The 14,265-nt window shown below is 44.1% G+C and overlaps 1 protein-coding gene across 4 annotated transcripts in view; it reads left to right on the forward strand.

Moving 5' to 3' along the window:
* Positions 1 to 14,265, forward strand: part of EYA2 (EYA transcriptional coactivator and phosphatase 2) — a 217,088-nt gene that overhangs the window by 124,128 nt on the left and 78,695 nt on the right. For all 4 annotated transcript variants that reach the window (XM_057503051.1, XM_036902084.2, XM_036902087.2 and 1 more), the window contains one exon: positions 12,786 to 12,853. In XM_057503051.1, coding sequence (XP_057359034.1) covers positions 12,786 to 12,853 — 68 coding nt within the window. The remainder of the gene's footprint in view (positions 1 to 12,785; positions 12,854 to 14,265) is intronic.

Raw genomic sequence — 14,265 nt, forward strand, 5'->3', positions numbered from 1 at the left:
GTTGTCTTCCACCCCCTTCTGGGCTCTAAGATCCAAGAAGACAGGCTCCAGCTCTCTCTCAAGGTGGAAATCTTGGCACATAGTAGGCACTCAGCAAATACTTGTTGAATAAATAAGTGAATGCCCGAATGAATGAGCACAGCAGATAAAGGGTGGGGCCAGGGCTTGTCAGGTCTTTGGCTTCATCACTTTGCATTCCAGGTAAAGAAAAGCAGAGACAGCGACCTGTGAAGATCTGTGCTTTGTCCCTTTCCAGAACCTGGGCCATGGTTGGGGTACTGGAGGGGGTGGGGTTTCCTAACAGGCTCACCTCTCTCAACCTACTGTGGTTTTTCCATTTTATACATTATGTGCTGACTACTTCTTATATCAGCTCTTTTTATATCACACCCCAATTCATGTCCAGACCTTTTTCACTTGCAGTCCTATGTTTTCAGCAATTTGATTTTAATTCTGGCATCAGTAAGACTTAATTAAGGTGAATGAGCACTTGGCTTTGAGTGCTGCCGTGGACCCACTACATTAGGTTGCTTTGCTGTGCCGGAAGGAGGTAAGATGGATTCCAAAGCCAGTCACTTTAATGAGAGGATGCATGTTCGTTGGGACCACCTGTGAGGTTTTGTCTGCACCTCCTGGGGCGACATGTCACGCCTGTGGGTGACAGGGAAATCAGGTTGGCCTAGAAGACCTGAGGCAGGCAGTGACCTGCGCTGTTTCCCACAGCTGCCTGGTAGGCAGGGCTGCAGGCTGGCTGGGAGCCTGGGCCTCCGAGGCAGGCTGACCTGCGCCTGAACCCTGCTCTGCCACTTCCTCATAGGACCTGCTGCCTAGGGTTGTGGTGGAGATTAAACAAGATAGGCATGTAAAGTGACTAGCCCTGGGGAAGGAACTAAGTGCTCAGTAAACGGAGGCTTTCAGTATTATTTTGTTATTTTTTGTCCAACTGTTAATTCCAGTAACTGAGAGGCTTCCAAGGGCTTGGATTAAGTTAAAGCTGAGCTTGGCCCGGGAAAGGGGGGAGAGTTTTCACAGTGACTATCACTATCTCCTCGAAATAAGGGGGACACCCAGAGGACAACAAGCCCAAGAAGGATGTGCAGAGCCACTGGTTACCAGAGAAACGTGAATTAAAGACAAGTCCTATTAGGGTGGCAGAAATCAGCAAGTGGGGTTATGCCCACTGTTGGGGGGGTGGGAAGACGGGAACCGTGGGCACCACAGATGAGAATGCCGAGAGCTCTCACCTGACCCTGAGGGAAAGTAGGTCTTCACACCTGGGGACCCATCAGTCCCCATCCTGGGGACACACCCCCAGGAAAGGCACACACTAGCCCGGAAGGGGATGAACCTGAGGATGCTCACGGCTGGTTGTGTGGGTGGAGACGGGGGCATCCCAGGTGCTCTCTTGAGGAGGAGCAGGAGAGAGAGAATATCCCCGAGGGAGCTCTGCACACCTGCCAAGTGACAGGGGAGAGGTACCCACAGCAACATGGACATAGCCTCAGAACTTGATGCTGGGCAAAAAAACTGAGAAACCATCAGAAATATAACACAGAATTTACAGAAATTATATGCCTACCGACAAAACACTGGTGCGTGTTTTGCGAGAACACATGGAGACAAAATGATATGCATCAGACTAGCCAGAATCACTACCTTCAAAAGAGAGGTCTTGGGTGTCCTCATGAGGAAAAGGAGCTGTGAACTTAAAGTAAATCCATGGTAGCACCTAACGTTTTGCAGGATGACCAAAGGGGATGGGCTGATGCCGGCGGCTGTCCACACAGGTTCCCTGACATTGGAGGCACAGATCCAGGGACATAAAGAATTCCCCTGTCTCTCGGATAGAAGTTATCACTCTCAAACTGGAAGCCGAAGGGGGTAAAAAACAGAACTGCCTTTCTTTTCCGCATTTCAGCATGATTTCTGTTTTGAGCCACCATTCCCCTGGGCTGGTGGGAAAGCTTCCTTTTAGGCCTGAGGGCTTTCCCCAAACTCTCCAGAATTTTGGCCATGGTTGTGGCATCTTAACCTTGTGCCAGCATGCTGCAGTGTCAGGGGCTCACCTGGTGTTCGGTCACTGGGCCCCAGGCTGCTGCCTAGTCGTCCCTGGGGCTCCTTCTGGCCTGAGGCTTCATTCCTTTGCCACATCGTGGGCACAGGGATCTTTCATTGTTCTGTCTTTCCAGACCAGAGGTCACCAACTAGAAACCCACGGGCCACGTCCATACTGCAAACATGGTGTTGCCTGTTTTGTTTTGTTTTTGTGTTCCCCAACTAATTTGTATTTGTTGCCCACATTTTAAAATTGGGAAATTTCACAGACAAATCCACATTTCTGACTTCTTTTGGAAAATCAGCAGCCCTGGCTATATTAGGCTAATACTTCGGGGTGACAGAGATTTTGGCTGGAGCTGAATAGCATTGTATCCGTTAGGAATGCTTTTGGCTGCCATTACAAAATCCCAGCTAACACTGGCTTAAACCATAATGACATTTATTGTGTATTTAGCAAGAAGTCTGGACCCCAGCATTGGTTTAGCAGCTCAGTTATATCTTCAAGGACCAGGTTCTCCACATGCTTTCACTCCTTCAGCCTTAGCATGTGGGCCTTTTGCTTTCTGTTCATAGCCTCATGTGCTGAAACAGCTGCTATAACTCCAGCCATTATATCCTTACATAATCCAGGGGAGGAGCCAGCAAGAAAACAAAAGAAAAGCCTTCCCCAGAAACCTCTTGGCTAGAACAAATTAAATGGCCATCCTGGAGAAGCAAGGGAAGCTGGGAAAGAAAGAACAGATGCCAGCAAGGAGAAAGGAATTAGGGATGCTAAATAATGCCGGCCACAAACTGCTGTCCCTTAGATAGAAACTCTACACTCCAGTTTGCCGCAGTCCCCACCACCCCCTATTGTTCCCCATGCTGAAGCTCTGTGTCAGTCACCATTTATCATGTGGCCGCACTAGCTCCTTCCTTCACCTGCCTCACCTGCGGAGTCTGTACAGTTTGAGTGCTGCCTGTTTTAGACTCAGCACACAAGGCCATTTCTGACTGTGGGTTGCTGCTTCCTTGGCAGCTGTATATAAGCACAGAGAATAGAGTCCCTCTGCCTCAGGACTCCCTGTTCATTCCCATTCTCTCTGTACCCCCTCCTTTCCTTTCCCTCTTGCCCTACCCCGTTTCTCTAGCCTGGAGGATTGCTCCCCCTTTCAGAAAATCCTTCTTCCTTTATATTTCTTACTAAGCCATTTTACCTACATCAATCTAATTCTTAATTGGTCTGTCAACTAGGGTCAGTCCACAGACCCTTACAGGCCTGCAATAACATAAAAAATGGAGCTGAGAGTAGGGTGAGAACCTTGCACAGCAGTTAGGTATTGCCCCAACATCCAAGCATGTGATTAGAGACTCATCTCACAGCATGGGACATAGACTAGGTCTGGAGTTGTCCAATCACACAGCGAACTGCATATGACATGAGTTGCATGCTGGTCATGCACAGCTTCTGCATCCCCAAAAGGCTAGACATTTACAAACGGGTCTTTCACAGACAGTTTGAGAAGCATTAGCCTGCACCTCAAAGCCTTTCAGACTCTGGGGCCTAAACTCTGTAACACATAAACTGGGATAACTCATCTCTGCTATCTCTTCTGCCTGCCTGTGGATCCTGGTTCAGGGTCCAAGACCCTGAAGTGACTGTCTGAGAGAGGTCCTGATTGCCCTGACATACTTGCCTTCCTCCCCTAGTCCCTGAAGCACTTTCTGCCTCTCATGGTGATTACCTGGTGAGGAGTAACCAGTGGAGGAAGGGAGAGTGAAATCAGATTGACCACCACAGGAGTGCTTTCTCAGCAGGGAAGTAATGGGAAAATGTGCAGAAAGTGCACGCCTCCCAGCGTTTTCTTTGGTACCTCTCTATTAAACATATCCATAGAGCTCTGATTTCTAATTGTCTAATCTACCATGTAAAATCTGCCCTAGAATCTATCAGGCCACTCTGAAGTGCCCTCTTGATTGCACACCTGGTGCCGATTTGTGGGGAGTTCCCCAGCATCACAGTTGGGCACCCGCTCTTTTATGCAGTTATCTCTGATAGGTGAGCAAACAGGAAGAGTCAGTATCATGTGCAGAGATCAGTGCAGTAAACACATTCACATCCCAGTTTACACAGAGTGTGTCTCTCTGGGGGATCCAGCCCTCCTCCTGACATAGCAATGCAGTAGGATGGATCTTTTTGAACTGACAGCATTTGAAAGATCCCAGATCCCGCCAGTAATGTAAGCAGCCCCAGCATGCAAAAGCTGTTCGTGATCTCAGTGGTGCATGTTGCCCAGGTTGCCAGACCCAGCTCAATGTCTCTCCATTCAGAAGAGCCCTTTGCAGGAAATCTCAGCAGCCTGGTTAGGTGATGCCATAATATTGCCAACAAAGGGAAAGCAGAAGGTGGAAAGGGAACAGAAGGTCGGTGCCAAAGGAGTAGGAACAAGCATTGGTCCCTGAGCTCAGAGTGTGGCAGCAGGAATCTGGAGACTCAGATATCTTCTCTTCTCTGGGGGCTCAGTGCTCAGAGCATCCGGGAGTGTGGCAGAGGGAAGGCCCTGATCTTTCTGGGCCTCTCTGTACCCTCCCTTTGCTGTTGTCCAGGAGACAGGCTATGGGGACAGAATTGGGAGGCAGGGGAAACAGCAGTTTTGCCTTATTTTTAATTGAGATAAATTCACATTACATGAAATCAGCCATTAACCATTTCAAAGTGTACAGCTCGGTGGCATTGCGTGCATTCATGCAACCACCACCTCCATCTACTCTCAGTACATTTTCATCGCCCCAGAAGGAAATCCCACAGCTATTGAGCTGTCAAGCCCAGGTCTCCCCCAACCTCCGCCCTTGGCACCTGCTAGTCTACTTTCTGTCTCTGTGGGTTTGCCTATTCTGGACAGTTCATATAAATGGAATCATATAATATGTGACCTTTGGTGTCTGGCTTCTTTCATTTAACATAATGTTTTTGAGAGTTATCCACACAGCATGTGTTAGAACTTCATCCCTTTTTACAGCTGAATAATACTCCATTGTATGGATATACCACCTTTTGTTTATCAGTTCACTGATAAATTGGACATTTGGGTTGTTCCATCTTTTGGTTGTTGTGAATAGTACTGTGAACACTTGTGTACAAGTGTCTGAACACCTGTTTTCACTTCATTGGCATATATATATATATATATATGTGTATACACTGGAGTGGAATTGCTGGATCCTGTGCGAATGCCCTGTTGAACTTTGTGAGGCCTCAGCAAACTGTTTTCCATAATGGCTGCACCATTTTATAGTCCCACCAGCAACATGTGAGGCTTCCTCCCCAGCACTTGTTTTCCATAGTTTCTTAACCGCCAATCTGGTAGATGCTGAGTAGCAGCTGTTGGGCAAGCCACAGAACTTTTCCAACACTGAGTTTCTGTAACCAAAATAACAGTATCTGCCTGGGAGAGGGGACAGCAACATTAAACAGGTCACTACACATAAGAGCCTGCAGTGCTGGGAGTGTCTTTTATTTGGCCCCTAGGCCCACCACCAGGTGCTGTATCACCCAGTACTTCACATATTCACTGTGGTGAAAGACCAGGGTCTTTTCTTCAATTTAGTGTAAAATGCAACGAAAACGAATCACCAGAACATGCACTTTCAGTGGGGACAGTGTCACCCAAATAGGGCAAAAAATGGTTCAGTGAGGGAGGTGGGGGGGTGATGGCAAAAGCATCTCACTCTTTTTGTGTTAAGAACCTAAACAGATATATACGGTGTATCTGTAATATTAAAATGTCATTGGAGACAGATGAGTAGGGAGGAAATGTCAAAAAGGATGGGGGCAGAGGAGAGCAATAATGAAAAAAAGATTGCAAAACAGAGAAATTTTTTAAAAGACTCACAGATTTCAAGCCCTGATTTTTTAATTATCAGATTGAGCAAACAATAGAAATTTCTATACCCTGGCTCTCGATTTCTGTATTTATCTCATCACAGACTGGTAATAAGCAGTTTGCAGGCTGGGTCCAGTCTGCAGGCCATGTTTCAATAGGGCTGTGTTAATGCACCGCTCCATTTTGACTTGTCTGGAATTATTTGAACTCGTTGTGTATCCATTCACTTGATAATGTTCTGTCCCTCCTGTCTGAATGTAAGCCTCAACCCCTTACCACCACATCTAGAACAGTGCCTGACGTGGTAACATTTGATATATCACTAGGAGATGTATTGTTGAATGAGTTAATTAATATTCAGTTAAAAACTGTTTTACTGAGCCAGACATTTAGAGTCTACTTTTACTTAAAACCCAAGATAACCAAACAATCCCCTAAAAAAAGATGCATCAGATGACACACGAAAGAGCAATGTCTTTGACAAAAAGAAGTGTATTTCTTTCTTACCTAAAATTCCACACTGATGTGGTGGTTCTGGTCTGCAAATGTGGCAGAGGCCCAAACTCCTTATATCTTTTTGCTGAGCTGTGTGATCCAAGATGCCCCTTCCACAGGAAAGGGAGGACCTCTCCTGCCCTTTATGAGTATAACCAGGAAGTTGCACACATTAATTTATGCCTCTACCCTTGTCTAGAACTCATCACATGGCCTCACCAGCCCCAAGGGAAACTGGGGAAGGTTAGTGTTTATTCTAATCGGCCATGTGCCCAGCTTAAAAGCAGATATTCTATTAATATCAGAGAGAAGGGGTGAATGGTTATTGGGGGGGCCCCTAGAAGAACCTGCCACCACCACCTTCAGAGAGGATGTTTCCCTCTTCTCGTTCTTGCCCTCCCCTGCCCTCACTGGGCATCCTACCAGCCAGATGCAGGCTAGAAGTTAGTGTTTAACATTCCAGCTCAAGGCAGGTCCATTTGCAAAACCCTCTAGAGACCATATATGTGGCACAAAGTTTCTGGGGCCACATGCCCCCTGCTCCTGGGCCCTCTCAGGCATGGGGTGAGTTTCTCCCTGCAGGGGCTCTGTGACTGCGCACGACACACTGCAGTTTGCTCAGTTGCCTGCTGTCCTGGAGAAAGAATGCCAAGGGGCAAGCCTGCAGCCTGTTTGTTCTCAAACCTGCCATAAGTCATCATTCAGAAGGTTGACACAAAAGAAAATAAAAAGTCAGAAGAGAGAACACTGCATCCAAGAATCTTCCTAGGTAGCTGTTATTCCTAAGCTTTAGTGGGTAGGGTTGCCATGGGAAACAGGACTCAAAAGAGACCTGGAATGGAAGAGGCTGGCCCAGACCTTCTGCCAGATGTGTCTGGACAGGCCATTGAGGACAGAATGGGATCCCAGCATGACACACTGGTGTGGACAAATTCTATGATTTCTGGCCCTTAGACAAGCCCCCACATAATGGAGATCAGCAAAGAATGCCCAGGTGTGGCCATGTTCCTGGTTCTTGCTCTGTTCACCTGGCTAGCTCCAACTCATCCTGCAGAGATTAGTTTAGATGTCATTTCCAACAGGAAGCCTTCCCTGGTCCCGCCCCTCTCCAGGTGGCATTACAGAGCCCTTCCCTGTGCCCCCCAGCTCCCAGTGAGAGCACTGATTGACAGCTTACTTCTCCCCTGCCTTCCTAGAGCTCAGCACCCTCCCCTCCCCCTTGGATATGGATATAGTTTGTTTTGTAGATTTTACTTTGGAACCATTTCAATATTTTGTATAATTATAAAGTGCATATGAAAAAATAATTCCTAAAATATGCTAGCCAATTGTTAAAAATCTTGTCTGTTGCTTTGATAGCATAACCACAAAAGAAAGGAGACTTATTTACCCATATTTTTGTTCTTTTCCTTTTTCTTTCTTCTTTCCTGATGTGTCAAGATCACATCTTCTGTTAAGTTTTCTGTTTCAAGAACTTTCATTACCTGTTCCTTCAGCACAGATCTGCTGTGGCATATTTTCTTAGTTTTCCTTCACTTGAGAATATCTTGATTTTCCCTTCATTCCTGAAGGATAGTTTCCCTGGATATAGAATTCTGTGTTAACACACTCGAAAAATGCTGTGCCACTTCCTTCTGAAAAATAGAAATTGATGAGCTTATTCTAAAATTGATATGTAAATGCCAAAGTTATACACAGGAGCCAAAGCAATCTTGAAAAAGGAGAAAAAAGTTGGAGAACTTACACTACCTGATTTCAAAACATACTATATATTTTCTTTATTAAGGTATCATTGATACACACTCTTATGAAGGTTTCACAAGAAAAACAATGTGGTTATTATGTTCACCCTTATTATCAAGTCCCCCCCATAAGCCATTGCAGTCACTGTCCATCAGTGTAGTAAGATGCCACAAAGTCCCTATTTGTCTTCCCTGAGCTATACTGTCTTCCCCGTGACCCCACACACACCATGTGCACCAATCATGATACCCCACAATCCCCTTCTCCCTCCCTCCCCACCCACCCTCCCCTACCCCTCCCCTTTGGTAACCGCTAGTCCCTTCTTGGAGTCTGTGGGACTGCTGCTCTTTTGTTCTTTCAGTTTTGCTTTGTTGCTGTACTCCACAAATGAGAAAAATCATTTGGTATTTATCTTTCTCTACATGATTATTTCACTGAGCAAAATACCCTCTAGCTCCATCTATGTTGTTGCAAATGGTAGGATTTGTTTCTTTTTTATGGCTGAGTAGTAATCCTTTGTGTATATGTACCACCTCTTCTTTATCCATTCATCTGCTGATGGACACTTAGGTTGCTTCCATATCTTGGCTATTGTAAATACTGGTGCAATAAACATAGAGGTGCACATGTCTTTTTGAATCTGAGAATTTGTTTTCTTTAGGTAAATTCCTAGGAGTGGAATTCCCAGGTCAAATGGCATTTCTATTTTCAGTTTTTTGAGGAACCTCCATATTGCTTTCCACAATGGTTGAACTAGCTTACATTCCCACCAGCAGTGCAGGAGGGTTCCCCTTTCTCCTCACCCTCACCAGCACTTGTTCCTAGTCTTTTCTATGTTGGCCATCCTAACTGGTGTGAGGTGATATCTCATTGTGGTTTTATTTTGCATTTCCCTGATAATTAGTGATGTGGAGCATCTTTTCATGTGCCTGTTGACCATCTGAATTTCTTCTTTGGAGAAGTGTCTGTTCATACCCTCTGCCCATTTTTTAATAGGGTTTTTTGCTTTTTTGGGTGTTGAGGCATGTGAGTTCTTTATATATTTTGGATGTTAACCCCTTGTCGGATAGGTCATTTACAAACATATTCTCCCATTCTGTAGGGTGCCTTTTTGTTCTGCTGATGGTGTCCTCTGCTGTACAGTAGCTTTTTAGCTTGATGTAGTCCCATTTGTTCAATTTTTATTTTGTTTCCCTTGCCCAAGATGCATTCAGGAAAAAGTTGCTCACATTTATATTCAAGAGATTTTTGCCTATGTTTTCTCCTCTTTTTTTTATTTGCATGTAGGTTTTCTTTGTTGTTGTTTTTTTTTGGTATCATTAATATACACTTACATGAGCAACATTGTGGTTACTAGATTCCCCCCATTATCAAGTCCCCACCATATACCCTGTTACAGTCACTGTCCATCAGCATAGTAAGATGCTATAGAATCACTACTTGTCTTCTCTGTGCTGTTTTCTTCTAAGAGTTTTATGGTTTCATGACTTACATTCAGGTCTTTGATCCATTTTGAGTTTACTTTTGTGTATGGGGTTAAACAATAATCCAGTTTCGTTCTCTTGCATGTAACTGTCCGGTTTTGCCAACACCGGTTGTTGAAGAGGCTGTCATTTCCCCGTTGTATACCCATGGCTCCTTTATTGTATATTAACTGACCATATATGCTTGAGTTTATATCTGGGCTCCAAAACATACCATATTTAAAGCTACAGTATCAAGACAGGATAGAATTGGTATAGGAGAGATATGTTAGTGGAATAGAATAGGAAGTCCAGAAATAAACTCTTATTACATTTATTGTTAATTAATATTTGGCAAAGGTGCCAAGTAATTCAATGGAGAGAAGGATAAATGTTTTTACATTTGTGCTAAAATAACTGAATATCCAAAAGCAACAAGATTAATTTAGCCCCTTATTTCACACCCTACACAAAAATTAACTTACATGAGATCATAAACCTAAATGTAAGTGCTAAAACTATAAAATTTCTAGAGGCAAACAGAAAAGAATCTTTATGATCTTGGGCTAGGAGAGCAAAAGCAAGATCCATAAGAGAAAAAAATGAATAACTGAAAAACTTATGCTCTTCAAAAGACACTATTAAGAAAATGAAAAGCAAGGTATAGATTGGCAGATAATATTTGCAAATCATATAACTGATAAAGGACTTGTATCTTTTATATATGGGGGATACTCTTACATATATGGGGAACTCTTAACAACTGTTTTAAGAGGACATACATACCTTTATTTTAATGAGCAAAAGATTTGAATAGATCTTCATCAAGGAAAATGCATGAATGGCTGATAAGCACATGAAATGATGTCCAACGCGGTTAGCCACTAGAGAAATGCTGCATAAGACCACAATGACGTACTACTACTTACCAACCAGAATGGCTAAGACCTAAAGGACCGAAAATACCAAGTGCTGAAGAAACTGGAACTCTCATACATTGCTGATACGTATGTAAAGTGGCAGCTACTTTGGAAGACAGTTTGGCCATTTCTTAAAAAGTAAAACATACTCTTACTACATGACTTACAATCCTATTCCCAGGGATCTGCCCAAGAGGAATGAAAACATATATCCACACAAGGACTTGTTTGCAAATATTTATAGCAGCATTTTTGATAATAGCCAGAAATTGGAGGCAGTACATCCATACCATGGAATACTATTCAACAACAAAAAAGAATGAACTTCAGAGACACATTACAACATGGATGAGCTTCTAAAGCATTGTGCTAAGGGAAAGAGGCCAAATGCAAGCACCTACTGTATGATCCCATTTCTAAAGGCAAAACTCTAGAATCAGCAACAGATCAGTGGCTGCCCCGAGGTGGAGGATTGGGAATGGGGGTATTGACTGCACACCGGCACAAGGGAACTTTGGGGATGATGGAAATGTTCGAAAACTGCATTAGGGTGATATTTGCACAATTATATTAATTCACTTAGAAAAATAATCAAGCTGACACAATGGAGGAATTTTAGAGTATATCAATTTTACCTCCAAAAAACAGTTTTAAAAAGCAGCCAAGAGTGAGGTAGTGTCATGTTAAAGACGGAGACTCAAGCTGCTTGCAGCCCCAGCAGCTGTTACTCACTCTCTATCTGTGTGGCCTCAGGCACATTGCCTCGCTTTCCTGTGCCTCACTCTCCCCTCCAAGAGCTCAGAATGGCACCTGGCATGCACCAGCTGACTATTGTTGCTCTAGCCACCCCTTCCCTCTCTGGGCTTCTGTCCTACTGGCATTTTTCTCTTCCTCTAACCTGCCATGCTGCTCCCTATGTTACAGTCTGCAAACTCAGTATTTGTGAACACTTTTCCCCTGGGAAGTTTCCATCACTGGCTTCTCCCTACCGTTCATGTCTCAGCTCAGACATCACCTCAGGGAGGCCCTCCCTGACCACCCTATCTTAAATGACACCGCACTTGTTCATTCATTTACTCCTTCATTCACTAAATAGCATCTTCTACTAGTAATAGTAATAGTGTCATTTATCCCATTTTAGATGGGGCAACTGAAGCTCAGAGAGATAAGGTCATTTCATTCATTCATTCATTCATTCATTCAGTTTACCATTCAGTTTATTCATGGACCATTTCACACCACTGAGGGTGGCTACTGTCAAAAAATAAAAACCCACAAAAATAGAAAATAAGTGTTGGTGAGACTGTGGAGAACTTGGAACCCTTGTCCACTGAGATGGTGGGAGTGTAAAATGGTGCAACTGCTATGGAAAACAGGATGGCAGCTCTCCCCAAAATTAAAAATGGAATTATCATGCGATCTGACAGTTCTGCTGCTGGATGTGTATCTAAAGGAATTGAAAGTAGGGTCTGAAAGAAACATTTGTACTCCCATGTTCATAGCGTTAGTTATGACAGCCCAGAGGTGGGAGCAGCCCAAGGGTCTATCGATGGATGAACAGATAAACAAAATGTGTTCTAGCCATACAATGGAATGTTATTTAGCCTTAAAAAGGAAGGAAATTCTGACACACGCCATAAGGATGAACCTTGAAGACATTATGCTAAATAAAATAAGCTGGTCAAAAAAGTACAAATGCTATGTGATTCTATTTATCTAGGCCCCTAGAATACTCAGATTCATGGAGACAGAAAGTTGGTGGTTGCCAGGAGTTGGGGGGAGAGGAGAATGGGGAGTTACTGTCTCACGGGAACAGGGTTCCAGTTTTGTAAGATGGGAAAAGCTTTGGACATGGATGGTAGGTGGCAGTGGTACAACTATATGTGAATATACTTAATGACACAACACTGTCCATTTTAAAAAATGGTTAAAATGGTAAATATTATGTCATTTAGCACAAGTCTTATAATAAATAATTTTTTAAAACACAATTATCATAGACCAGATTCTGCATTGTATGCACTATCTCATTTATTTCTTTCCACAGTCCTTTGACGAAGGGGTTATTGAGTTTGTTCTTTAATTGAGAAAACTGAGGTTCAGAGAAATCTGGTAATTTGCCCGGGTCCCAGGTTCCATTCCAGCCTGTCAGCCTTCAAAGACTGCCCCTGTCTGCTGCATCCTTCTCCCCCATCCCTCTCTGGCTGTAAGAACTCATCTGTACCCGTTCCTCCCTCCTGCAGGCTCGGCGGGGATCTATCAAGGAGGAAACGGACTGCCCAACGCCGCCGGATTCGCAAGTGTGCACCAGGTAGACAGGGCTCCCCACCAGCTGTTTCTCCATTCTTTGCTTAAATAATCCCCCTTAATCAGGGCACCCCGAGAGCCCACTCCAGAAATCCAGTCTCTTCCTCTCTGGGTTTGGAGACCATAGGAACCAGATTGTGCAAAAGGCCATTGGAAAGATACAGTGTAGAGGCAGAGAAATTGGAATTATTAGATTTCCAAGAGGACCTACATGTTATTATACATTACATCTTGACCTGAGCCCAAGATACTCAGTGGCTGTTAAATCAGATGACATCGTCTTCAACTCTGCAGCCCAGTGTCAAGTGCCCCCCACACAGTAGGGGCTTTGTAAATGCTTGTCAAGTTGAACTAAGTCAACCTTGTAAAGATGAATAATGCTGGCTAATGGTTTGACTCTCTCGATTTCACTTAGAGAGTGAATCAAAAATTAACCCACTGCAGGTATATGGGACCTCTGTGTACTCTTTGTGCACCTTTCCTATAAGCCTAAAATTATTGCAAAACAAAAAGGTACCATATTTCAAGCTAGTGTTAAAACCACCCCAGAGTAGATCAGCTTTATGGACTATGTAACATTTTTAAATATGAGGATCATACTGTTTCTTCCTCAGTGAGCTTAAGAATCTAAATGATATAAACCTTGGAGTATGTGAAAATTGTTTCAGACATTTTTGTATTACTTCCAGTGTAGGACATACATAGATAAAATACTTTGTAAATAAAACAGTATATTTTAAGGTGAGTTCTTCACTCTGGGTGTTTGCCCACTTCTCCATAAGAGCTTGTCAAAAACCCAGACCCCCTAAATGCCGCCCCCCAGAAATTCTGATTCTGTGGGTCTGGGGTGGAGCCCAGGAAGCTGAATTTTTCCCTGAGGCTCTTGTAGGGTTGAGCAGCATCAGTTTATGGAGATGGTAGGGCAAAATATTTGAAACGACGACTATTGTTGGGGAGTTGGAATACCTGATTGGTTTAAGCAAAGCTTGGTAAGAGGATTGGCATTCTCTGATTGGATCTCCAAGACTCCCTCAGAGAAGATTCTGGATCCCTAATGGGGGTGTGGCTGTATTGGCACCACTTGTGAACCTAAAATAGCATCTAGTCTCCTGGGTATGTGTGTATGTGGTCCTTTTACTCGTTTGTTTGTTCATCAATTTTTGCAGTATTTACTGAGTGCCTGTTTGTGCCCAGCACTGTTTCAGGCACTGGGGATCCAACAGTGATCAGCACAGACGCTGTCGGGGCCACGCCATGTCCCTCATGCGCACCTGCTGACCTCCAGCCACCAGTCTCCACATCCCTGGGCCCGAGGGTGTTCCCTAGAACCAGTACATAGGGTAGACAGGAAGTGGCAGGGAATTAAAACCCCCTGGGAGCAGCTCTCAAACAAAGACTGGCTGGAATTGGCGTATA

This window comes from Manis pentadactyla, chromosome 5, assembly GCF_030020395.1.
Source record: "Manis pentadactyla isolate mManPen7 chromosome 5, mManPen7.hap1, whole genome shotgun sequence".
Classification (NCBI taxonomy): Eukaryota; Metazoa; Chordata; class Mammalia; order Pholidota; family Manidae; genus Manis; species Manis pentadactyla.